The sequence below is a fragment of the Electrona antarctica genome (genome assembly GCF_951216825.1).
Source record: "Electrona antarctica genome assembly, chromosome: 3".
NCBI lineage: Eukaryota > Metazoa > Chordata > Actinopteri > Myctophiformes > Myctophidae > Electrona > Electrona antarctica.
Window position 1 is genome coordinate 42,049,997 of NC_136808.1, and position 27,225 is coordinate 42,077,221.

Sequence of the window (27,225 nt, forward strand, 5' to 3'; positions counted from 1 at the left end):
TGCGTGTATGTGTGTGTGTGCATGTGCATCTGCGACTCATTTGTGGGCATGCACCGGTGCACGTAGTCCTATATATTATGCGTTTGACATTACCTCACAATCTTGCACTCTGCTGCAGTGTGTGGAGTTGGTCTCGCTGAAATGTGGGTGAGGAGATGAGGACACACAAGAAAACATCATGATGTTGACTGAGTGTGCATCACAACTTCACGAGGCATGATCTATGAAGCACTTGTCGCATGACAGTGGGGGCTTTTCATCGGTGTCACACAAAATGAAACTTTTCAGTCTTTGTAGTATTTGTAATGAAAAGTGGTCATGATCTAGGCATTACTGAAGTACACACAGACTCTAGACTCTCGCACACGCACACGCACACGCACACACACACACACACACACACGCCACAGAAGTAATGTTTGACTTGTGGGAAGTGTTGTGGTTTCGCTGGCCCTAAAATGTGTTGACCTAGATCGTGTAACACAATCTGTGGTGTTTGCAAGTACTTGCAAAAGTCACAGTCAATTGAATTCCAGGTGATTGTGTGTGTGTGTGTGTGTGTGTGTGTGTGTGTGTGCGTGTCTGCGTGCGTGAGTGTGTAAGTGAGAATATGCATGTGTTTCTATTCAATTGTGTGTTTGCTGCTGCATGTAATTAGTGTGTGTGTGTGCGTGCGTGCGTGTGTGCGTGATTGAGGGGGGTGTGTTTGCATGTCTGACTCATACTTATGCAACAGGGAATGTAGCCTATATGAACTGAGAGACGATGACAACAGTGTGAAAAGGACATTAGAGAGTGATAGATTTCATTCCAAGCCCTTTGTATCAACAAAGGTGTTTTACCGTGTTTATATGAACACCCATCCTTTCTTGAGCAGGGCAGGTGTTTGCATCCTTTCTTGAGCAGGGCAGGTGTTTGCATCAACTCCCATCTTTTCTTGAGCAGGGCAGGTGTTTGCATCAACTCCCATCCTTTCTTGAGCAGGGCAGGTGTTTGCATCAACTCCCATCCTTTCTTGAGCAGGGCAGGTGTTTGCATCAACTCCCATCCTTTCTTGAGCAGGGCAGGTGTTTGCATCAACTCCCATCCTTTCTTGAGCAGGGCAGGTGTTTGCATCCTTTCTTGAGCAGGGCAGGTGTTTGCATCAACTCCCATCCTTTCTTGAGCAGGACAGTTGTTTGCATCAACTCCCATCCTTTCTTGAGCAGAGCATGTGTTTGCATCCTTTCATATCAACACATCCTTTCATGCGCAGGGCAGGTGTTTGCATCAAGACACATCCTTTCATGCGCAGGGCAGGCTGCATGGCTGTCACACATGTGTGTGCATACATGAGACAGAGAAAGTGAATTAAAGAGTATATTTTATTTCATGCAGGTCTTGTCTTAAGACCCTTTCCTTATGGGATTGTAAGACACAAAAACGTAATTGCAACCGTAGGTCCAAACACATTCCCTGTGTGCCTGTGTGTATGTGTGTGCATGCTTGTGTGTCACACCACACACGTCCTCAAACGTTTGTGGCCGTCTTTAACCTCTTAGGCCCTACAGTATGTACCTTGTCGTACAACAAATACCGAAAATAGACGATATACAAGCCCACAGCACGTCGCACCGTGGTACGTTGTGATCTCAAAGATCTCCTATTTTTGTTATTTTCCCAAATTTAAAAAGGGAAAAAAAATGATCACAGTGCAACATCTTGAAACAACATTTCTTCTGTTGTTGCAAAACCATTAAGAAGTGAGAACACAGTGGCAGTTTGATTATGATGAGTGTATATTTACTCAGCAATTTGTTGTCCCGGAAGTTTGGAGGATCAAAATATACAGAGGAAGTGTCCCTGTGGCCCCCGGGGCACAACGTAATCAAAGGCAGGCATGATGCAACACCACCACAGGGCCTTTCATGCTGCCAGATTTCCATGATGGATTATAAATCAAAACTCCTTTTAACTGTCTTGAAAATATTTTTATAATGGGAAAGCCGGCCCAACCTCCGGCAAGCCTCTACTGCCTCCAGCATGTCCACCTGGCCCCACAGAACACAAACACGCGCACGCACGCACGCACGCACGCACACACACACGCACACACACACACACACACACACTTGCGTGCTGAAGCATGAATTATACTTCAGTTATTGCTTCCTCTGGTCTACTGCCGCTATAATGTTTATATTATATTTATGTATAAAAGTGTATATTTTCACTTCTGTATCAGGGATAGGAAGGTATTGACACAAGGGAATTACTGTGCTGTATAAGCTCACAACTCTTGCTCACAACGCTTGTAGATCGGCAATTCTCAGCACGGCGCTCTGTTGTACAACAGAGTTGTTGTATGCATCTTGGAATTTCAGGTCCCAAAAAGCAACCGGAAAAGACCTAGAAACATACCCTTCTTCATTATCATCAAATTTCAAATTAATGGGACCATAATTTACAAAAACGCATATCATGGTAATTGAAAGACTTTAAACTATAGCAACTGAAAGCATAAAGTATTTATGCCAATGATTACTAAACTAGGTAATAAAATGTGTAAAGTTAGGTCAAATGTAATCAGTGGTGTGGTAATTGTTCTGTAGTCAGCAGGGGCGAAATAGCGGCACCTGCTGGGCCATTAATGAGAAGTTGGCACTGACACATGGACATCTGTCAGTGCTAGTCTGGCTGTACTGTATGAAGTGAAGTTGTCACTACATTATGTACTGTAACAATGTGGTCATCATCAATTTATTTCTTCATAATGTGATTCATCATCGGTGTGATCCATGGCATGATGCTTAATGTTGGCAGCTCAGTGTGTCTCAAGCAGGCTGTTCTCCCCACAACAAGCCCATGGTTTACCTGGTGGTGGTGGTTCTCAAACATGCTTGGTTGCTCATGCTGTCATCCAGTTGTGGTTTGGCCCTGGAATATCAACAGTCCTTCAGTTTCACTCGACAGGTAATTGGACAGCAGGTATGAGATTTTGACTTGTCACTTTGATGCCTGCTGCACAAAGTGTGAACACATATTGACAGGACACGTTACAACGTGTGTTTGTTTTGAAGAATGTCAAGACTGCAAGAGCTCATGCACGCATCACAAAAGCCCTTTTTTATATCGTGGAACTATTCAACAGTATAAATGTTCCTATTGTTGTGGCTGGCAGGAAAGGAACTGAAGTGGCTGTCATTGTGCAATTGAATAAGATGTAATTGTGCAATTTGCACAAGAAAAGTGTGTTTGAAAGGTGCTGTAGGCCTACTATTAAAAAAAAAAGAAGCTCTATCCTGATAGTTTTCATGGCAGGGGTTCCCAAACAACAACATTCTTGGGTCACACAACCATTTTCATGGGTCACTCACGAGTACATTTCCTATATTCAAAATATACAGTATATTATATCAAACGATTAGAATGTTTTTTATTTCTCCAAACTCCATGTTTGAAATGTTCTAAAAAGTGTTGGGGGGGGGGGGGGGGGGGGGAATCCATGAATGAAAATACCAGTCAGAAGAGAGAACCAATTTATCAGCCTTCAATGTTATAGTGTTTTAGTTCCAATTTTGGCTGTTCTTTTCATTTTATTCACTTCCAATTTCACTTCCTATTATCCTGTGTACTGTATGGGTTCTCTCAAACATTTAACAATTATGACTTTACAGTACCTTTTATCAACAGTGTTTAGGTGCAGGCAGAAGTCTGCATGCCAATCAGCTAGAGCAGTGGGCACATTTTAGGCTTATGTGATGACAGGTTTGGGGTCTCAGTGGTTCTCAAACATCTTCATGTCAAGGACCACAAAAACAATATTGATTATCGGCAATTTTTGAATAGCTGAAAAATAAAGTAGATAAAGGTGAAACTACTTCAAAAGTCACACCCGTGTGAAGTGAGGGGCACTAATATATTAAAGTCTAACTCATGTTGATTAGGTGATGTAATGGTGATGTAAAACAAACGGTGCCAACACAAACATTAAACACCATTAAAGAGACAATATGACGTAAATGAAATTAAATTAAATGAAATGAAATGATTACTATATTTACCCAGGGTATCTGGGCTAAGCTCAAGAACTTGTTTCCAGCCAGGCCCTGCTCATAGAACATTTCATCGTAGTGGTTCAATGCCTTGTTCAAGTAGCCTGGCTAATAAGCCAGACTAATATCACACAACACTGTCGCGGTATATTAGTCTGGGCTGGCTCCACTTGGATTTCATTTCCCGGGGGGCGGGTTCAAACATTTTCTCTTTGACGCAATTGGTCAGAGCTACTGTCAGTCAAAAGTCTCAAGCATTGAACGTCACTGTACCAAAGCCCGCCCATATTGCATACCGTGTCCCGATTGGTCCGACCTGTTCTCGGTTGTAGGAAAGAGGCGTGCTACTGAGCCTCGCCAGACCGTAATCCGCTGGTAGGCAATTTTTTTTTGCCAACGGCTGATTCGGTCTGGTTTATTAACCAGGCTATTGTTCAAGGGCACTTCAGCGGTGGTAATTTTAACGTGTCGGACCGCTGATTCGAACTGGCGACCTTCCGGTATCAAGACCGCACCGCTGCCACGTAAACAACACATGGCCTAAAATTTCCCTTCATTGTCAATGCGTTTACTAAACAAACTTTGAACTAAAGAAAACATTAGACCTGTGTATAGCGCCCCTCAAAAATAATGGGCCTGGCTATCATACTGCATGGAAACTGTGATATTTCAAACAATCAGCAACTAGCCAGTCTGATTCACCAAGTTCAAAGGAACTATATAAGATATATCTTATCATCTTGTCTTATCTCAGAAACTCACGTAATGTTCCATTCATAAAGTTACTCTTTGCTTGTGACCCAGTGGTTGCGATGCTGTGGGAGTGGATTGTATGTGGACATGTATTTCTTTATTGCTTAGATTCTATAAGGATTATGGTGGCCCACGGTAGGCCAGATGACATGGGGCTGCTGGTGCCTGGGTAGTTAAGGAGGGTTTAGGGATTATATGGGGCTTTTTGACTCCTACTGTGGCCATCCGTGCAATAAACACATGCACTCATGTTATATAGAGTATGAAAGGTTTTGGATGAAAGCGACCTCCCCGACGGTAGGTTTACGTTTTTACCTGTCACGGGGCGTTTGCATTAGCGGAGACGAAGAAAAAAGCTAAAGAAAAGAAAAAAGCAAGTCATAAAGACGCCGCTGCCAGAGGCCAAGTCAGGAGGTCAGCAAGAGTGAAAAGATGAAGCATTTGTCCTCACGCAAGGCAACACGAGAGAGAGAGAGAGAGAGAGAGAGAGAGAGAGTAGACAGACTGATATTTCGGTTTGGCCGATATCTCGGTCTCGGTTCTACAAAATTGTACAAGTTTAACATGTACATTCATCAAATTTAATCTAATAAATGTTTCGTATTGATTGTTGGCATAGGACCCAAAAACCCTGGCATCGGTCGGGCTCTAAGTGAGAGAGAGACGGCGACCTGCCTGTCCGGTTTTTCACACTCTTGGCTCCGCCGTGCATGCGAACAACTTGTAAATGACAGAGGAAGCCGAGGTGTGGAGACAAAGTGCCCCGGGCCTGGGTAGTTTACACAGAGCCGCAGCATTAATCCACCATCAACCCTGCCATGCCAATAAAGCACAACCGCCCTGTGAAAATAGGTAATGGTGCTTTGGCAGCAAAGTAGGTCTACGTTTTGGATGACAGGATAGAGATGTAGGCTACTGTATTGCAACAATGTTGTGCCTGCCAGCAAGAGCTTATGTTGCGGGAAAGACCTAATACTGTAGTGTAATGCATAATTTCGTCATTAAAACAAAAAATTAATGCTTTTAACCACATTAACCCTGGTGTCCCTATTTTGGGCATGTCCCACTCCATCTCTATTGCAAAAAACAAAACCAAATTGCAAACGGCTTACATGCGCTTGCCTTGTAGGCTACCACCAATGGGTTAGAAATGTTATGGAAGCCATCCAATCCATCAGGGCCAAGGCAGATACCACGCTTCTCGGCTACTCTTGCTACTTTAACGACTGTAGCGGACCCAGCTGGCCATGAAAGGTTGAAGACTGAACTGATGATTTTGAAGTTTCTTTATTCGTAATCAACGTAGAACTGACAAGAAACAAAGGCATTAAGAATGCATCATAAATCAGATACAATACACATCCATTATCCAACATCTCAATATCAGCTGCATAACAAACAAGTTCCAATAAACCATAATTACATATACAATCCATACAGTGCATAGCTTAAAACTACCATATCAAAATGCAATATGAACACCACAACAATAAACCTCAGACATTAAATCACAAGAATAAGACCCTCAGACCAAATAACCATTAAAAAGAGATTCACCTTGGCTTGTCCCCTTTCCAGCTGGGTGCTAAAGTGGCATATGTGCTTCACATGGCGTCCATTTGTTCCATAAAGTTTGGCTTTTGACCGTCAGTCCTTTCCATTTGGCTATCTTTCCATAAGCCTTGACCAAACTTTCTATATTAAGCACAATTTGTGTACTGGTCCCATAGTGATGCCGTTCTCGCTCCTCTACCACTGAGGCTGTTTTATACTGCTATCTGCAGCACCATGCTGGGCGTCAGCAGCACCACAGGTGAACTTGATCAACCATCAGTGCCCATTGATGTGCTTCTGAAGTTTGGACAGGAAACTAGTCAAATACGTAGGTCTGTGAGATCCATAGAGTATATAAAAGGATAGAGACTGAACTGGCGCGAAGCTCCGCCCCCCCAGCTATTCGTGTCAGTGGAAGTTGCTCAGTGGCGTTTTGAAGCACCCGGAAGACTGCCGGAAGTACCGTCTCAGAACGTCTACTTCCGCATTTGACCACCAAATTTTGGTGGTCAAATGCGGAAGTGCAACCGAGCGCTCAATGTTAAAGCCCAGCTGCACGGGGTTTCCCGGTCATGAATCCACGGGTCCGCCTGTAGTCCCTCCTCCTACCACTAGGGAGGAGAGCTTCAACGTTGAATAGCCTCACTGGCCCCTTGGTGAGATCCAACATGGCAGGAAGCCCTTCACAATAAAAGTTTCACCATCCCGGGGTCCGTTACAACGACCCTTTTACAATCCCTACCCCATAAGGTTATTCATTCACACTGACAGACCAGCCCAGAACACCATGTCCATGCAGTTTTGTGTAAGTTCACAAAGAAGATACAACTGATTGTGATTCTTAAAGGCGTAGTGAAATGAAAAATACGTTTTTCACACTTTTAGACCATATCCGTGGTAATCATATGGCCATACCTTTACTTTACTTTACTTTATTATGGATCCCCATTAGCACTTGCAAAAGCGTGGCTATTCTTCCTGGAGTCCAGTAAGAATAGCACCTAACAATGGATGCCAAAAAAAATGGGCAAATTCTCATTTCTGTGTTTTAATATCAAAAGTCCATACAAATATTTTTTTAATTACTTCCTGAAAACGAAAACGTGCTGCGTGATGACGTGTAGAGATACACATCGAAAAGCCAATAAAAATGAAGCTCACCAGTTTTATTCCCATGCTTCTTGATTCCTCCTCCACAGCTGGTTTTGATTAAAGAACTACTCCGTTTTTAATCCAATTCAAGATGACATCCAGACAGTGTATAACTTGTTTTAAACTTAATCATCACGCTAAAATATGTATATAGGTTGTGTATAGGTTAGAAATAATCTGCTGACTTGTCCTATGTCTCTCTGACACTTTGTTTACAAACGAAATTCACGTGCAGGAAGTCACAGACTTTGACACCCCATAGCCTGGAGGGATGCGACGCTCTGTTCAGAAACTTCAGAGCCAGCGTTTGAAGCTAAAACTTCAAAATAAAATGTCCACCATTTCCGTTGCCCTACACCTTTAACCACATTAACCATGGCATCCCTAGTATGTTTGGCAAAGTTTCAGGTTTCAATGAACATACAAAAAAACAAAAGAAAGAAATCCCCCCACCCCAAAATGAGTGAAAATAGAAGCTCACAACTTGTCACAATGATGAAAGGACCACTTCACCACTTTTCAACTTCTCTTCCTATAATTGGTCCTAACTAATGTTCATGATAAAATACCACCATTTTTCCTACTCAGTCTGTGTCTCATAGGAAGGCTGTGGGCAGTTCAGAAACCCGTCCACCAGTGACATCATCGATGGTGAATCCAAGCTAATAGAAACGGCAGGTTTTCTTTTCCTGAAAAGTTGCAATGCAAAAGTTGAAGCCATCGTTCTCACGATAATAAAAATCTAAATATATTTTAAAACAAATCTTGTTTTAAAAGAAATCTGCCTAATGATGATGTCACTGGTGGACGGGTGTCCGAACTGCCCAAAGCCCTCCTATGAGACACAGACTGAGTAGGAAAGAATGGTGGTGTTTTATCATGAACATTAGTGAGGACCAATTATATGAAGAGATGTTGAAAAGTGGTGAAGTGGTCCTTTAAGTGTTTGTAAATTATCGCTAGTTGCATGACAAAGTATAGGGCTTAAGCTGTTAAAATATTAAGCCAATATTAAGTCATCCAGTTGTAATGTAAGGGATCAGCAGCATCTGAGGAGCCATGCACATCTTGTAATCTGGCGAGGTTGCTGCTGCTACCCAGACACCTGCAGGAGAACAGATAATACACGGCGTACCAGGGATCGGTGGCATGCTTTTGACACAGCTAATAAGGCCATTACTCACCAGCCGGGCTCAGATTCTCAGGCCTCTTAGCAGTTCTATTATCAACAGAGTGACAGAAGTTGGTCCACAGTCGGAAGAGGGTGTGGCTGTGAGACAGGGAGGCTGTGAAGGGGAACAGGCTTCAGAGAGTGAACTAGGGTGCTTCACTCGCGGCCTCAGGCACGTAGCTCAGATTTAAGAATGAGTTAGCGTGTCAAGATAGCGTGTCTCGCTACAGACCACGCCTGCACCTGTCAGGTGTTGTGTGGCATGCTTGTGTGTTCCGTGCAGGAGCCTCCAGTCAGTGTGCATGTCCCGTGCACTTGTGTGCACACACAAACGCACGCATGTGGGTGTTCGCATGTTAGCGAGATACTAGGGGAGCGTGCCTCTGTTGTATCCTCTCTTCTCTCTTGTTGCACGCAGCTGCATAACCCGGTGATGATGGACACGTGATTAACTGAATACCTGCCTCGGCCTCAGTTCAGAGCCCTAGAAACAACTAAATATTTACCGAGTCATGCAGGGGCTGAGCACATACATTCTGCAGAGCTGTCTCTCTTTGCTCTGCACTCAGGTCGAGGCTGTTTATGTAAACTGCACAGGGGTGGGTGTGGGGACATCTGTGTCACCTCCAAGGCATTTCTGCTTTCTATAGAAAGTTGACAGCGTAGAGAAACGGCTACCATGACACAGACTTATTAGACCCACTCCAGTCCACACAAAGCAGGTCAAGGGACGACGCCATTTGTGCTCACGCTCCACACTGCCCACTCGTTGACGGTGACTACATTCAACACCATTGTGCCATCCACGCACGTCACCAACATCACAGATCTAGGACTCAACACCACCTGGTGCAACTCGATCCTGGAATTGCTGACAAACAGACCTCAGGTGGTGCAGATTGGCACCGGCACCTCCTCCTCCACACTGCTTCATAGCACTGCTCCCCAGCCCCACTGCATTCCCTGTTCACTCACTGACTGTGTGGCCACACTGCTGATGACACCACCGTCATTGGCCTGATTTACAGACAATGATGGCCTCCAGAGAGGAAGTGAGAGAAAGTGAGAGCCCTGACATTGTGGTGTCAGGATAACAACCTCCATCTTAAACGTCAGCTTAACAAAGGACACGATTGTGGAATGTGGACCACAGCAGGTTGCAGGGAGCACATGCCCCCATTCACATCAATGAGACTGCAAAAACAATGATCTATTCCTAACGTGATGTGCTTTTTTTTCTTTCTTTTTTTCAGATATTTTTGGGCTTTTTCTGCCTTTATTGATAGGTTGAAAGTAATCTGACAGGAAATGGGGAGATAGATGGGGGGGAAGACACACGGAAAAGGCCGTCAGAATCAGGAGTCGAACCCGCGGCACGCTGTCAGGCTGGCTCAGCAGCCTAGGTGCCCATACGGTTGAGCTAACCATCCGGGCCAACATGATGTGCTTTTCCTTTTCTTTTACATATCTGTAACATATCCCGCACAGAAAATAGCAGATCTATTCAATCAATCAATCAATTTCATTTATCGGTGTAAGACATGAGGTGTAACCGAGTATAAGACAGGCTTGAGCTGTGGGTCATGATTTTGGGGCGGTCCCACAAACCAACATGTATCTGCACATTTCTGAAGTGACAATTTAAGGACTGTTAAGATCTTTTAATACCTCTAAAATAAATACAAGATCAGTCCATAGGGACCTGGTGAACGGGACGTATGGACTGGTAGCTGGAGAGGTGTCATTGAGTGAGGCTCCAAACTGCTGCCAGGTGCTGCTCAGTGGCAGCCCATCTCTCCACATTGCATGGTTGCATGCCTAATACAGTAGGTCCTGCATGTGTATTTCATGTGTGTGTTCATGTGTGTGTGTGTTCATGTGTGTGTTCATGTGTGTGTGTGTGTGTGTTCGTGTGTGTGTGTGTGTGTGTGTGCGTGCGTGCGTGCGTAAAACTGAGGGGAAAAAGATTTACCCCGAGGGTATTGTCTGATAAAGGTAATCTCAATATGGAACTAGAAATGCACTCTCTGCCAACTTGCGCCTTGCACACAAATAGGCCATGTATGGCCTACATGTGCGCAAGCAGAGCGCGCCATGAAGTGCGCTCACCACTGCTGGTACGACTGCTGCTCTGAGTCCCTATAGAGCTCTCTGTCTGGGTACGAATGCTGCTCTGAGTCCTAGAGTTCTCTGCTGTCTGGGTACGAATGCTGCTCTGAGTCCTAGAGTTCTCTGCTGTCTGGGTACGAATGCTGCTCTGAGTCCTAGAGTTCTCTGCTGTCTGTCTGGGTAAGACTGCTTCTCTGAGTCGTAGAGCTCTCTGCTCAGTCTGCTGTCTGTCTGGGTAAGACTGCTTCTCTGAGTCCTAGAGCTCTCTGCTGTCTGTCTGGGTAATAGACTGCTTCTCTGAGTCCTAGAGCTCTCTGCTCAGTCTGCTGTCTGTCTGGGTAAGACTGCTTCTCTGAGTCCTAGAGCTCTCTGCTATTCTAAATCCTTTAGACCCGTTGTTTTATGCTAGAAAAAGCCATTTTGTAGCACAAGCAAGTTGATCTTCCCATGCAAGCCCCACAACTGCATTTTGGCACTAGCTTCATCAAGCCGAAGTTTCCAGACTTGTCGCCGACCTCCAGGTTGGCCAGCCTCGCCAACACAGATTTAGCATGCGCCAGCTGTGCATCAATCCAGAATTTCTCTCACTCGATGTAAAGGACTGGGCTACCAGTGCAGCATTCCAGACAGGTGTGGTGAATGTACATTTTGCTCTTTTGAAAAACACGTTTTGCATTCTTTAGAAATTGTCATAGCATGTTATCAAGAAGTTGGAGTTCTGAAAGCACCAGCAAAGAGCAAGCTATGCTTCTGTGATGGTAATGACATTTTGCCGTGACAACCTTGAAAAAAGCATCATAATATCAAAACTATGATGGGACCATCAAAGCTATGTGTCGTGTATATAGATTTACAGTTAAGACATATGTTCATTAAATAACTTCTAGATAAAATTCTTAAAATTCTTCTTTAATAATCCAGACCCAGATTAAGATTATATGTCAAGGTGTGCTGTGGCTGTTTGAAGGATTATGGAATGCATAGTGCATGTTCCTGATTTACTGGCTGCTAAGTCATGAGTCAAGATTTACTATATCGCTTTGGAAAAGTATTGCACGTCATCCAATAATACAAACAAATCCAAATACCTGTAAAAGGATACACAATGCAACAATACAACCCCATGTCAGTAGGCTAACAGTCAGTTGTTATCTGAGACAACGTCTATCTAATGCCACAGGTGGCCCTGTTATTGATATCACTTCTACTATCAGCCAGTTAACAGTTCCATCTGAGCCATGGAGGGGTTGATTTACCTCCGCTCAGGGGCATCACTTCTACTATCAGCCAGTTAACAGTTCCATCTGAGCCATGGAGGGGTTGATTTACCTCCGCTCAGGGGCATCACTTCTACTATCAGCCAGTTAACAGTTCCATCTGAGCCATGGAGTGGTTGATTTACCTCCGCTCAGGGGCATCACTTCTACTATCAGCCAGTTAACAGTTCCATCTGAGCCATGGAGGGGTTGATTTACCTCCGCTCAGGGGCATCACTTCTACTATCAGCCAGTTAACAGTTCCATCTGAGCCATGGAGGGGTTGAGTTACCTCTGCTCAGGGGCATGGTTGGTTAGTTGACGTAAAGGCCAGTCACTAGCAGTGATTGTCACAGGCCAACCTGTTAAATGTCCTTAGTGCCTTGTTGGCTCGGGTTCTGGTTTAACATTGAGCACTTCCGCATTTTGGACACCAAATTTTGGTGTCCAAATCGAAAAAATGCGGAAGTAGAGCGTTCTTCCGGGTGCTTCAAAACGCCACTGAGCAACTTCCATCGAAATGAATAGCGGGTCCGCCCTCAATCCTTTGCCACATGGGTTCCAATCTTCCTGTTTCCTGTGTCTCCATCTCTCAACTGAACTGGTATGCAACTAATGCAAGTGAAGCACACATGCCTTAATAAATAACGATAATTGTGGAAATGGCCTGTCCTGAGATGAGCATAACAAGTTATCTCTAAGTGAATACAATACATGTATGTACTAGGCTGCAGGCATTCTGTTTAATAAACGTCAATCTGTTAAAACGCTCAAAAAGCACACAAGACAGACTATGGCAGTGATATCTGACTATACATGTAGGCTACAGTGATGCAAATAGCCTGCATCCTGCATGCTTATAGACTCACTAAACTGAGAAAGGACGCATTCCTGGGATGCAATACTGTACTCGGTACCGTACTTTAACATCGTTGAAGTAGGACTCATAAAATGTGCCTGGGACCCAGCTAAAAGACCACCATTCCAGGACCCATTACATTGAAAACCGATTTACATCACTGCATGTATACATGTGCACTCACGCGCACTCACGCGCGCACACACACACACACACACACACACACACACACACACACACACACACACACACACACACACACACACACACACACACACACACACACACACACACACACACACACACACACACACACACACACAGGTCACTATTATTGGAAGTGACATCCTCTCAGAGTATCGTGCAGGAGATGTATTTTTGGACGACCATGGTTGTGTCAGTGAGGAAATTCCTTTCATATCTGCTTACTAGAAAACATCTGGCACCGTTCTATCTGTTACATCTCCATTCTCATCTAGAGATGCAGCGAATACTTGAGCCTGGGTGGTGACAACACCCATCCTCACATCGTGATGGAAGAAATACTGATGGTGTATTTATTTATTTTTATTTATTATTATTTTTACTTAAAGGAATACTTTTTCAACCTATCTTTATACATATAGTGCGGCGGATAACCAAACCAATTGTGCATTTTATGACAAACTTTCAGAATATCATCTACACACCCCAAGGTTTGATTTCAGACGTGGAACCACTTTCTGACTGACCTCTGGTGACCTTGAGGAGTCATTGACCTCAGAATTACATTTTTGCACGTTTTGCTCCATTATTTTCTACTATAATAATTATTTATGTTTGTTAAATGGAAGTTTTGTTCTAATGAATGACAACTTAAACCCCAATAGTCTACAGAGATGGTGAATCATGTCAACTTTTATGATATAAATGTTATGACATTGTTATAACATTAAAAACATCTAGGAGAGAGAGATTGCGGAGAGAGAGTGCGGCGGTTAAGCTCATATATGGAAGGTATTGTGCATGTTATGACTAAAGCATGACACTTTCTACAGTGTTTCTATATACCATGAAGTTTGTTTTTAGATGTGGAAACACTTCTGAATTTACATCTGGAACTTGTCAGAGGCTGTACACATTTCGGGCTGTCAAACCATGCTGTAAACCGCCATAGGACCCATGTTAAACCCATAAATGTTGTTTCCTTTAAACTTTTATGATTAAAATGTCATCTATAGGCTAGCAGATGATGATTGTTTACAAAAAGTTATATGTAGGACATTTTGAGTAATTAGCATAATGAGCAAATCAATTGCTTAATGAGCAAATTAACTGGAAATGGCTATCATTTTACATATATTTAACTTTGAAAGGTGACATAAGAGTCAAAGTCTATGTTTGTGATATCCAGAAATTCATCTGTTATTATGGTGAAGTCATACACCCTTTCTGCATTAGCATAATTGGCATAAATTATGTAAAACATAGGTACAAATTAGGAATTAGCTATACAGTCAACGTATCAAGGTTGTTTTAGAGTCTACATCTATATTATGTTACATAAATTAATCTCTTTCCATAACTAAATTATGAAATTGTTCCTCATTTGCATAATTTGCATAAAGTATATAATAATTCGTCTTTCGGCCTATTTTATGACATGTCTAATCGAGTGGAGTGACGGGGCAGCAGTGGCTCATGAGGTAGATCGGACGTCTTGGAATCTGAAAGCAAGGCATGATGCACACTCTGATGTCATGCATTGGCTGCATTGGAACATTGATGAACATGTCTGTGATAAAAGCAGGCATCGAGTGTTATCAGATGCTTGTGATTGTCCTCCTTCCTGTTAGGATGATACTGTCTCCTTACTCTCCTACCCCGTGAGAAAGTACCATGCCTACCTAGTCTCTCAATACAGTTCCTGTTGGAACTTTTACAACACATTCACAAGAAGGATGGCCATAGCTGAATGAGCCACCTGGGAAACAGAAGGTCCCAGGTTCAATTCCAGGCCCCGGCAATGTGTCAAGGTATACATAAGCAAGACCCTTAATCCCCAACTACCCCCTGACCTCAAAGGTCTGACGGCCTTGAGCAGCAATAACCTAATTGAAGCAGAAAACAGAATTTTCCAATATGATTAATATAAGGTCTAATACACAAAGATAAAGACAAAGAAGATGTAGAGGCTGAAGGAAATGAGGAGAGCGATGATGAAGATAGTGGTAAAAGACCATTGAGTGTGAGGTTGTGGTTCTAAGTGAACTCACTAGTGCTCATTATGGTAAAATTTTTGTCCACTCAGTCTGTGTCTCAGAGTAGGGCTGTGGACAGTTCAGAGACTTGCCTACCGGTGACATTGTCGGTATAGGCAGGTTTGTTCATTTCGAACATTTAAATGTTTTAATTTGATTTTGTATTAATGTGAGAACAATGACTTCTATAATAGCTAACTTTCCAAAAATATAAAGTCTTCAGTTTATATTAGCTTGGATTCTCCATCGATGTCACTGGTAGCAAGTGTTATGACAGAAATGGTACCATTATTATCTACCAACATCTCCTTAAATTCCTGCCACCTGGTAGGAGGTTTAAGAGTATCCAACAGTTACTTCCCCCAAAACGTATGAACCCTGAACGCTCGCCATATACTGCCCCCAAAATGAGATGAATAGGGCGTACAGTAGCATTGGCAGCCATTTTCGGGTTCCATCGTTCCAGACCCCATTGTTTTTTTCCCATAGAGATTTCTACAAATATTTATATAAAAAATTAATAAGACTATATAATCAAGCCATCCAGGACCCTACTGAATCATGACGATAAAACATTTGATTCTGTGATTTCTTTTTAAATATTTAATTATATAATATACTATTAGCCTTTATAATAGCATTTGTTTTGAGGTTTTTTCATTTGTTTTTCACAGAATTTATGGTCATTAATTACCAGGATGATGGCTTGATTACATAGGCTTAGAATGATTGATATATATATTGTTTGGAAATCTCTATATGTGAAAAATGCATGGGGTCTGGATGGATGGAACCAGAAAATGAATGGAGTCTGGATTACAATTTACAATTTAGGCATTTAGCAGACGCTCTTAATCCAGAGCGATGGAACCAGAAAATGGCCACCACTGCTATGCCCTATAGCACCTTTGAATATACTGAAGGAGTTCAAGTATCTCAGGGTCTTGTTCAAGAGTGAGGGGAGGACAGAGAAGGAGATCAGCCGGAGAATCGGAGCGGCAGGGGCGGTATTGCAGTCGCTGTACCGCACTGTTGTGACGAAAAGAGAGTTGAGCCAGAACGCAAAGCTCTCTGTCTACCGAGCAATCTTCGTTCCTACTCTCACCTATGGTCATGAAGTGTGGGTCATGACCGAAAGAATAAGGTCGCGAATACAAGCGGCCAAAATTAGTTTTCTTCGACCGGTGGCTGGCATCTCCCTTAGAGATAGGGTGAGAAGTTCAGTCACATGAGAGAGACTCGGAGTAGAACCGCTGAGGTGGTTCGGGCATCTGGTTAGGATGCCTCTCGGGCGCCTCCCTAGGGAGGTCCTCGACGCACGTCCCACTGGGAGGAGACCCCGGGGCAGACCAAGGACCACGTCCCACTGGGAGGAGACCCCGGGGCAGACCAAGGACCACGTCCCACTGGGAGGAGACCCCGGGGCAGACCAAGGACCACGTCCCCCTGGGAGGAGACCCGGGGCAGACCAAGGCGCAGTTGGAGGAAACACATCGACTCACTGGCCTTGGAACGTCTCGGAATCCCCCAGGAGGAAGTCACTAATGTTGCTCTGGAGAGGGAAGTCTGGAGCACTCTGGTGGAGCTGGTGCCCCCGCGACCCGACTACGGATAAGCGGTTGAAGATGGATGGATATTCATTGGATATAAAAACCAAACAAACTCATCAATCAAGTCTTTCTGTATTTTTTTCTTCCATAACTTCATTAAAAAAATTAAGACCAATACAATAATGTTAAAATAACGACAACCATCTCTTCTGTGGTTCTTGTCACTTTTTTACTCTTCGCTGCCACAAGCTCCTTTCTTGGCTTTGACCATCTCCACCAATTCCTTATACCTCTTCATACAGTCCTTTTTGTAGCTGTGTGAAGAGCTGCATCTTTATTTTATTGGGCTAGCACTGTAGAAAGTGTCATGCTTTAGTTGTAAAATGCACAATACCTTCCATATGATCTTAACTAGATGTTTTTAATGTTATTACAATGTCATAGCATTTATATCATAAAAGTTGAAATGATTCACCATCTCTGTAGACTATTGGGGTTTAAGTTGTCATTAATTAGAACAAAACTTCCATTTAACAAACATAAATAATTTTTATAGTGGAAAATAATGGAGCAAAACGTGCAAAAATGCAATTCTGACGTCAATGACCCCTCAAGGTCACCAGAGGTCAGTCAGAAAGTGGTTCCACGTCTGAAATCAAACCTTGGGGTGTGTAGATGATATTCTGAAAGTTTCATGCTTTAGTCATAAAATGCACAATACCTTCCATATATGAGCTTAACCGCCGCACTAATATATTGGTCCTCACTAATGCTCATGATAAAACGTGGTCTGTGTCTCAGAGGAGGGCTGTGGACACTTCAGAAACTCGCCTACCTACTCGCCTACATCATCATTCTGCAGTCATCATTCGGTCTGTGTCCTATAGTGGTTGGGAAACGATCTGCTCTAGTCTAGACTAGAGCACACCTCCAAAAGTATGTTCTCGTCTGGCCTTAGGGAGTGCACCCTAGTTTTGAAACTATATATATACACACACCATATATATACACACACCATATATATACACGCACACACACACACGCACGCACACGCACACACACACACATGTGCGTGTGTGTGTGTGTTTGGTTGGGGCCTGGACCTCCGGAACCCCCCCAAGGACCCCTGGGGCTGGGGATCCCACTTCAAGAACCACCGGAGTCAAGAAAGAAGCATAGCATTCCAAACAGTTATATTAAATAAAGACAGATTATGATGGCAGGTAGCCTACTGACTGTAGAATGGAATGGCATGGTATGTAAACAACAACCTAACTGCACATACTAATCTGATCTCTACCGCCCCCTACAGGCTACAGAGGACAGAGACACCGACCGGTTGCATGAGAAGCAGTGAAGGAAATGAGATAATCCCCCCCCCCCCCCCCTCTCTCTTTTCTTTCACTAACATGCTTCTTAAATTGTTTCATGTTGTCTTTCCTGATCTCGGTTGCCTGGCAACGTCTGTACTGTGTCAGCGGTGGCCGCACGGCAGGGGGCGGAGCTGTTAGGTGAGAAGCCCTGTCAAGCACGCGCGCGCACACACACGCACGGCTCGCACACGCGCGCGCGCACACACACACACACACACACGCACACACACACACACACACACGCTAAATCTTGTATGCACAATGCACATGAACAAAACATAATGCATGGACATGCTGAACACTGACATGTGACTTCCTGTGATCAGCACCACAGCAGCAGACTGTTAGCCTAATTAGGCTAGAGGACTGTAGTAAGCTGGTCCATAGTTAGGAGTCCTTCTAACGCTATGGACCAGAGAGCTATAGTAAAGCAAAAATGCTTGCACGGCTAAACTATAAGTGCCTCACTGCCTCACCTCCAGACATCTGTGGATCCATCCACGTAAAGCCTCCTGGGCACTGGGCTGGGCTGCGAGTCCGGACAGGCCACCTGAGAGAGCCCCCGTCTATAATTATGATGATCCCTACAGCTGTTTATTAACAGGCATTTGACCTCCGACCCATGATACTTACACTCATAATCACACACAGCCACGCTATGGTTTACTACTTTACAGAGACAGGCTGCTCGTGCTTTTTTGTTTTCTTTGCACGTAAATGTCCCCATTAATTTACTACTTTTACTAACTGGAATGTTAAGAGTGTGAGTGAATAACTATATGGATGTGAAGACAGAAGTAAAAAAAAAAAAAGCTTTTTATTTTATACCTGTCTCATCGGAGTCGATGAGCTTATGAAGTTATGTAGAGTTGACTGCCCTCTGGTGGTAAGGAGATGTAACATCCAGATACAGGAGCACCTGTTTATGATATTTATGTTTCTTATCTATTTGGTTCTCAGGTTCAAACATGGACCCACCCAGACTATTGATAAATGTATATTTGTACCAGTTGAGTTCATTGCAATCAGCCTTTGTTTTGCAGCTCTGAATTATCCATTATAAAGAATCCATGCAGGGCAGGCTGAATCACTCCCAGAAAGTCAGCAACCATCAAATTGCACTGGTTGATAAAGTCTAGCCAAGAGAAGTCTTTTCTCTTTCATTAACTCATTTGAATGTGTCCATGGCATGTACAAGGCACAGAACCCCCAGCATTTGTCTTCAACTTAATCTGAACCCACCTTGTGCAAGAGCTGTTGTTTTACGGGAATACTGAGCAGATATGTCCGATACAACACTGTGCAACTATAAGTTACTACCCCAAACCAGGTTTTGTACACAACTATTTATATGACCTCCCGCTTTAAATAATGAAGTGATAAAGAAAATCTACATAATTAAGTGGCTGCAATCATACCCTGAAAAGAAGCCTTTATCCCAAAATGGCTTAAGCAACTGTTCATCCACTTAAAGTTCTCTTGAAACTGTTTTTTTTTTGCTTTGAAACTGTTGTACTATTGTAAATTGTGGTGGTTATTCATACTTATAGTCATATGTATTGTCATGTCACTTAATGGTGTTTGTAAATTACCTACCCAGTCAGCATCAGTCACGTGACGTGACGACCTAGATAAAAGGGAGGTTGTCACATACTAACAATTATCACCTGATGAAGGCCGCCTGCGGTCGAAACGTTGTGTCTTAACTATGGTGTTTCAATAAAAGAACACCATTGGAGCAATCCTGTGTGCGTACTCTCTTCTTTTCACTGTACTTGCCTTGGTCCGGCACCAGCCAGGAACTGGATGTGCACAAGCCACCTGCCTTTTAAACTAGTTAAGCAACTGACCCCTCATGTCATTTGCATGTACCATACATGTCCTTTTCATACCATAAGGAAGTTTAGATTTTTGAGTTTTGCATTTAAGGATCTTTATTGTTTCTGGTCTGCAGACATTGTTGTTCTTATTTGAGGGCTGCTGCGATAAGCTTGTTTCTGCATATATACAATACCCGTTGTGCACATAGGCAGCCCTATGTGTGCATTTTTAACATATACTCCCTGTTTACACTTGTCTTTCAATGCAACGTTTGTCATCTGATCTGATCATAGTCTGTAGACTTAGATCTTACTGATAGTGGTATACCATACCCCTTCACTAGATTGCCCAGCTCACATGAGTTCAGATTAACTCACTTTGTTGATCAGTGTCCCTCAGGAGTCTATACTTGGCCCATATCCCTTTTCCCTCTATGAAAATGTACATGAATGTAGGTATTTAAAATAAGCTATTTTGAGAGCGACACCAAATGTCTTTGCTGAAAATTGCCCATCTACAAGCTCACAGTGTATCTTGTTATGACTGATATGTTGAAAGAAAATAAAGAAAAGCTATCTTACTTTATATTTATGCCAGAAGCACTGTGGGAATATCCCAACACAAATCTTCAAAACAGAAATGTCACAGAAATGTCACATTATAGTTGAATGCCGACACAAGTTTGCAAACACAGCATAGTTCCAATCGGACACCATCCAATCACAAATGTTGTATTGAAAAGACAAGTGCACAATAATTAAACAGATTTATCCAACATAAAAATAGAAACTTTTTAAAAGTGTTAATTATTCAGAACAGAAGAAAGATAATGCTTCCTCTGTCGCTGGCTGTTTGTCAGCCACTGTTGTGAAACTGTACAGAAGAGGTTTCAAATAGCCAAATGAAACTCACGCTAATATGGATATGACATTGATGCTATTTAAGAATGGATGATTGAAAATGCCTCAGAGTTGGCATGGCTCAAGGTGCTCAGGCTTTGGGGTTGTATTATAGACAGGTGCGGTGGGAAGCCTGGAGCCCACGGGCCCCCTTGTTCTTTTGTCTGTTCCAGTGGGGCCCTGGAGGCACATTGTCAGCCGCAGCAGCAGAGCTTTCATGGACAGACGCAGGAACAGGAAGAGATGTAGACGATAAAGACATCCGTTTGAAGTGGTCGAGCACAGAGACGCACGTGCGTGATGCGCTGCATCATCCCCCACACCCACTGTCTCACGTCCCTGCACGCACATCCCTCATCTAGACCCTGGGCACATCAGGAAACGAGGTGGCGGGACCAGCGCTCGCTCGTATAGTAGTTGAGAATCTATGCCTCTTGGTCTAATTCCCTGCCCTCTTCCTCTCACTTTCTTTCCTCTCTTTGTTTTCCTGACAATGGCAGCCTAGAGAGTTCAACAGGGTCTCCTCCTCGTCACACCCCTCTCGTTCCAGTCAGAATGAAATTTGGCATTTTTTGGCAAACTGGTCACTGAGGACAAAAAGAGTGGTGTTGTCTTTGCTCTGAACATGTGGATTGCTTCTGTCTGGATCGAGTGACAGCTGCCACAGTTTGATTGACATTTGAGGGGGATAGTAAGGGTCAGGTATTGAGCTCGACATCCCCTTGTCCAGACCCCCAGTCCCCAAAGTCTGTCTCCCCGCTGGAGTAGGGTGGGTTATCCAGCGAGATGCCACGCCTCTCCCCAAACACCTTCTCCTGCAGCTCGATGATGTCGTTACGGATGTCAGCCATCATGAGCAAGAGGAAGTCAAAGGAGCCAGGCGGTCCCTGGGGAGAGATGGGAAATGGAGTCATTATTAAGAATGATCGCAGGGCGTGTCTGCCTCATTGTGCCAGACAATCGGTAAAGCATGTTTCCTTTAGGGCAGCATGCGTTTATTTAAAGCTGCATTCTATTGTTGGACCATGATGTCAGGGGACCAGCTTCTGGTGAATCCAGGTGAAATATTTTAAACTGACTTCTATTGTTGGACCATGTCAGGGTAGGGTGCAACAGGGTGAATCCAAGGGTTTGGACCATGTCAGGGTAGGGTGCAACAGGTTGAATCCAAGGGTTTGGACCATGTCAGGGTAGGGTGCAACAGGGTGAATCCAAGGGTTTGGACCATGTCAGGGTAGGGTGCAACAGGGTGAATCCAAGGGTTTGGACCATGTCAGGGTAGGGTGCAACAGGGTGAATCCAAGGGTTTGGACCATGTCAGGGTAGGGTGCAACAGGGTGAATCCAAGGGTTTGGACCATGTCAGGGTAGGGTGCAACAGGGTGAATCCAAGGGTTTGGACCATGTCAGGGTAGGGTGCAACAGGGTAGGGTGCAACAGGGTGAATCCAAGGGTTTGGACCATGTCAGGGTAGGGTGCAACAGGGTAGGGTGCAACAGGGTAGGGTGCAACAGGGTGAATCCAAGGGTTTGGACCATGTCAGGGTAGGGTGCAACAGGGTAGGGTGCAACAGGGTGAATCCAAGGGTTTGGACCATGTCAGGGTAGGGTGCAACAGGGTGAATCCAAGGGTTTGGACCATGTCAGGGTAGGGTGCAACAGGGTGAATCCAAGGGTTTGGACCATGTCAGGGTAGGGTGCAACAGGGTAGGGTGCAACAGGGTGAATCCAAGGGAAAGCTAATGATGCCTAATTTAGCCCATTTAGACCTGAGAGTTCTAAAAACACCTTCTAAATCCTAACCTACGTTTTCTGAAAAACGTTTAATTTTTATTCCAGAAAGGTTTAAACAAATAAATCATGTTGCTATATTGTCTCTGTTGGGTGGGACACATCATATGAACATCATATGATCAGGATTCAAATTCAAAAATAGCAAAACTAGCAGATATACAATCCCACAACGCATTGCTTTGCACCACATTTCACATTGCAGATCTGCTTCTTTTGATGCTTTTGTGTAACGCTGTAGTATGATCAAGTATGGCATTCATTTACAAAAAAAGCACAAAAGGTTAGAATATGGAGAAGAGGTTTCTGTCCTACAGCAATAGTAACAACGAAAATAACACTTTCCAGAATGGAAAGGAATGACAACGTCCCAGGTGCATCCATGCGATGTTTTTTAGTTTGAGTTCTTTAAAGATTTGATTTCAATATTTGCACTGCCATTTGTGTGTAGGGGAGGAAGAAAATATACCGGTATGTGAATAATTGTTGTATAATACTTTTGTAAAATAAGGAAATGAATAAATATATGTTCATATCAGTCAAGACTTTGCACCAGAAATGAATGTGTTTCATAGACAGAATACCTGCAAATACAGGTTCTCTCTCTCTCTCTCTCTCTCTCGCTCTCTCTCTCTCTCTCTCTCTCTCTCTCTCTGTCTCTCTCCCCAACGCACGCACACACACACACACACACACACACACACACACACACACACACACACACACACACACACACACACACACACACACACACACACACACACACACACACACACACACACACACACACACACACACACAATAAGATGATAAGAAAATGTTGGTTATTAGGAGAGACTACATAGCTTGATAGCTTGCCTTGGAGGGACTATTTCAAGACTTACGGGGTCACCGCTGGGACCAGGCGCTCCTCTGTCACCCTGTAAATAAAACAGTGTCTAGTTAGTGACATTTATCACAAATATCACTTTTAAATGAGTAGAAACAGCTATATACATATTAGAACTTTCTGTACCTAAACCACAAAAGTCAACAGTAGATCTATCATTTCTCATTATTATTTTATAATGTGTTTTTTATAATTCTGTAGTAAAGAAATCCAGACCCGTTCTATGCAGAGGTCTGACCATACGGCCAGACACAGAACGGAACCGCTTCAAACCATGTTACCATGTTCAAAGACACTTCAGGCAGCGTTAGATTGGGTACTTGGAGCATGCATGCACGCATGCATGCTCTCTCACTCAGTAACTGAAAATATAAACTGTTATAATGACCTTGAGTCCGTCTTTTCCTGGTGACCCTTGTGGACCCTGAACAAACGACAGCATACAGAGTTTCATTAAGAAGAAAACAAAAAGGTTTTAATGATAGATCAGTTTTATTGTCATTTGAAATAGTAGTAATTTGAAATAGAGAGCAACAGCTCAATACGTAAATAAACACAATTGTGTTTTATATTCAAGCTCTTAGCTAGACTAAAGTACATTTAAGGAGTGGGTAGTGGTTTAGTGTTGTATTTCACAGAAAGAGGCTCAGTGTTGTGACCTCATATGACATTACATACAATACGTATGACCACTGTTAGTCTTTCAAATATATTGGTCCCACTGGGGTTTGAACCCCAGGACTGTTTGTGTGTATAAAGCAACATGTGTGAGCGATGAATCACAACAACATAGAACCATAAGGCACTCACCACTGGTCCCCTTCGGCCCCTCTTGATGTGTGACAGGTCAGGCTCGGGGCCCATTGGTCCCATATTCCCCCTCGGCCCCTGAGGACCTGTCAGACCACTCTCTCCTGGCTCCCCCCTATCACCAGGTTCACCTGGATGGCCTTGAGGAGACACAGTGTGGGGTTGGTTGGTTGGTTGGTTGGATGGATGGATGGATCGATGGATGGAATGGATGGATGGATGGATGGATGGATGGATGGATGGATAGATTAAATAAAAACATTACCTGGGACTCCAGGGGCTCCTGGGGGGCCAGCTGGAGCAGACAGTAAGGGGCTATCGGGACCTTTTCCTGCACGTCCTTGTGATGGTTTATCACTGCTGTTGGCCAGCCCAGGAATCTATGAGCACAATCATAAACATAATACCAACCATTACAAAGTAATGTCATAATAAATCTGTATATACACATAGTGAAACCACGACCTAGGCAGTCATGTCCATGTCCTCAAGTCAAGTACTAGCAGTGTACCTGGTTAGGAGTGTGTGTGCTTCCCAGTCTCAGTTTGAGCTGCAGCAGGCTGTTCTTCATGTCGACAAAGTCCTGACAGGTGAAGGAACAGGAACCGGCACTCATTAGCGGGTCGGACTTCCCCGATGTACTCACTACGAGACAAAACAAAAACACTGTCTAAAACTGGCTTGCGATGCCTGTAATACCCTGTAATAGATACACAGAACGATGAGGACTTGAACATGGAGTTGTACATCACTCCAGGACTCGACCTACAGTAGACTCCAGTAGCCTGGCCCCTGAGCTGTGAGATGACTGCCCTCGCTTGGCATGTTGCTTGAAAATCTGTTATTTTCAGCAAGCCACAAAGCATATCGGCACCTAATAGCGGTGAAAAGTTAGCGAGAATGCAACCGGACACTCGGTTCTACAGACTGTGATGTTTAACCACATGAACCCTAGGCCTAGACTAGAGTCTTAAATCTGAGGCAAAAATTCAGTTCTAACAACTATTTTCGGTAAAGATATTTGGTGTAGAGAGAATAAAAAGGAGGTGGCCTAGTATAGACCCCTGGGGGACTCCAGTCAATGAACAATGAAGTGAACAACACCAGGTATTGTACTGTTTCATTTCCGTTACGGTCCGTCAGCAATTGCATCTTTTGCATTATTTGGTAAATATTTAAGGATTCATTGAATTCATTTGATAATTTTGAAACTAAAACTGCAAAGCATAGTACCTTTGAAAAACATCAAGGGTTCAAACACAATAAAGTCGAGTGTTTAGGGGGAAGTTGGCAGGCAGCACGCCTACCTGCAGCCCTAAACAGGAAGCAACTTGAACAAAACATGGGCAGTTATACAAAAAATGTTTTGTGTTTGGGACTGTAAAGTGAAATGCTCTGTATGTAATGAATGAGGCCTAGACTTTGAAAATGCATGCACGCACGCACGCACGCACGCACGCACGCACGCACGCACGCACGCACGCACGCACGCACGCACGCACAGGAAAGCACATTGATATTGCTACTCCATATTAATTGATTCTGCGTCATATCATATAGGTTTTAAACACCACCAACCCTCTGAAAAACCTTAGTTGCCTTTATGCACCCAGAGGTGCTGGTTATCTAGATTATACTGTCCCAGATGCACTGTCCCAGATACACCGTTAAACAGTACATCCGCTGTACAAGTGATTTGTACTGTCTCCGAGTTACAGACCTGTAAAGGTCCATTTGGTTATTAACTATGAAACATTTTCCTGGGGACCCCCTGGAAGCCCCTCAATGACGTCTGGTTTGAGAACCAGTGATGTAATTGAAGTATGTTGTGTGTGAAGTGTGTACGATGACATATTTGTTTAAAGAAAATCACACCCGTGTGAAGTGAGGGGCGCTCTTATCATCATACGTTATCATCATACATGTGCTCATTCTGGCCAATCACAATTTTTGTCCTCACTTTTGTCTTCAATGTTTGTGTTTACACAAAGCCTCAAAGCTGGACTCAAAAAATAAATAAAAACGATTCTACTGTACTCAACTACTGTAAACGTACAGTTGTGTCTGAGGATGCAGGAGCGTTGGTCCGGGGCCAGTATGTAGCCGCTGTGACAGCGACACTGGAAGCTGCCAAGGGTGTTCACACACTCATGGTCACACACACTGCTGCTGGACTGCTGCTCACACTCATCAATATCTGACCGTTTACAAGAGAAACAGATAGAGACAGAGAGAGAGAGAGAGAGAGAGAGAGAGAGAGAGAGGGCGAGAGAGAAAGAGAGAGAGACGCACACACACACACACACACACACACACACACACACACACACACACACACACACACACACACACACACACACACACACACAGAGAAATGGTTACTTAACCACTTTCAATCTGGCGTCTGTTTTAGGCATGTCATTCTGATCCAGGTGAACATTTCCGAAGATCGGCTATTCGTCGCATGACTAAGTATATATGGCATAACCACTTATACCCTACATCATTGCTATTAGAGAGCTATTTAGCACTATTTTTTAACAAAATACATTAAAAAGTCACAGTCATTAATTTCTGTTGCTGCCGACTGGCCCTATGCTATACCTCCACCCCAGCATCCACCTACTGGCTCTATTTTACTTTAGGGTTTGGTAATGGTTGGATGATTCCCTATTTTCATGATAGCCACTGGCTATGGACTATATGGACTATGGAATAAACCTATAATCTCCATATTAAATATGATCTGGTTTGTTAGTTCTGGATATGAGCTGACCACCCAAGTTTCTTCGATCAGAGAGAGGTTTTGTGACACCAAGGTACTTTTAACAAGATGACAGTTTATTTCTTCCTTTCACCATGGTTTATAGTTCAGGTACGCATGGCTGCCTGGGTTGAAGCTGTAGTACTGTAGACTCAGTGAGAGCTGCATGTGGTCTGAGTGAAGGCTGGAAACTGAGTGAGGG

General features: G+C 43.6%; 1 protein-coding gene across 1 annotated transcript in view; it reads right to left on the reverse strand.

Annotated features, from left to right (window-relative positions):
* Positions 1–20,009: 20,009 nt before the first annotated feature.
* Positions 20,010–27,225, reverse strand: part of LOC306920035 (collagen and calcium-binding EGF domain-containing protein 1-like) — a 47,779-nt gene continuing 40,563 nt past the window's right edge. Inside the window, exons 5-11 of the mRNA XM_079496636.1 lie at positions 26,316–26,456; positions 24,771–24,904; positions 24,525–24,639; positions 24,260–24,399; positions 23,838–23,873; positions 23,445–23,480; positions 20,010–21,658 (exon numbers count right to left, since the gene is read on the reverse strand). Of these exons, the coding sequence (XP_079352762.1) occupies positions 21,470–21,658; positions 23,445–23,480; positions 23,838–23,873; positions 24,260–24,399; positions 24,525–24,639; positions 24,771–24,904; positions 26,316–26,456 (791 nt within the window). The 3' untranslated portion in view covers positions 20,010–21,469. The remainder of the gene's footprint in view (positions 21,659–23,444; positions 23,481–23,837; positions 23,874–24,259; positions 24,400–24,524; positions 24,640–24,770; positions 24,905–26,315; positions 26,457–27,225) is intronic.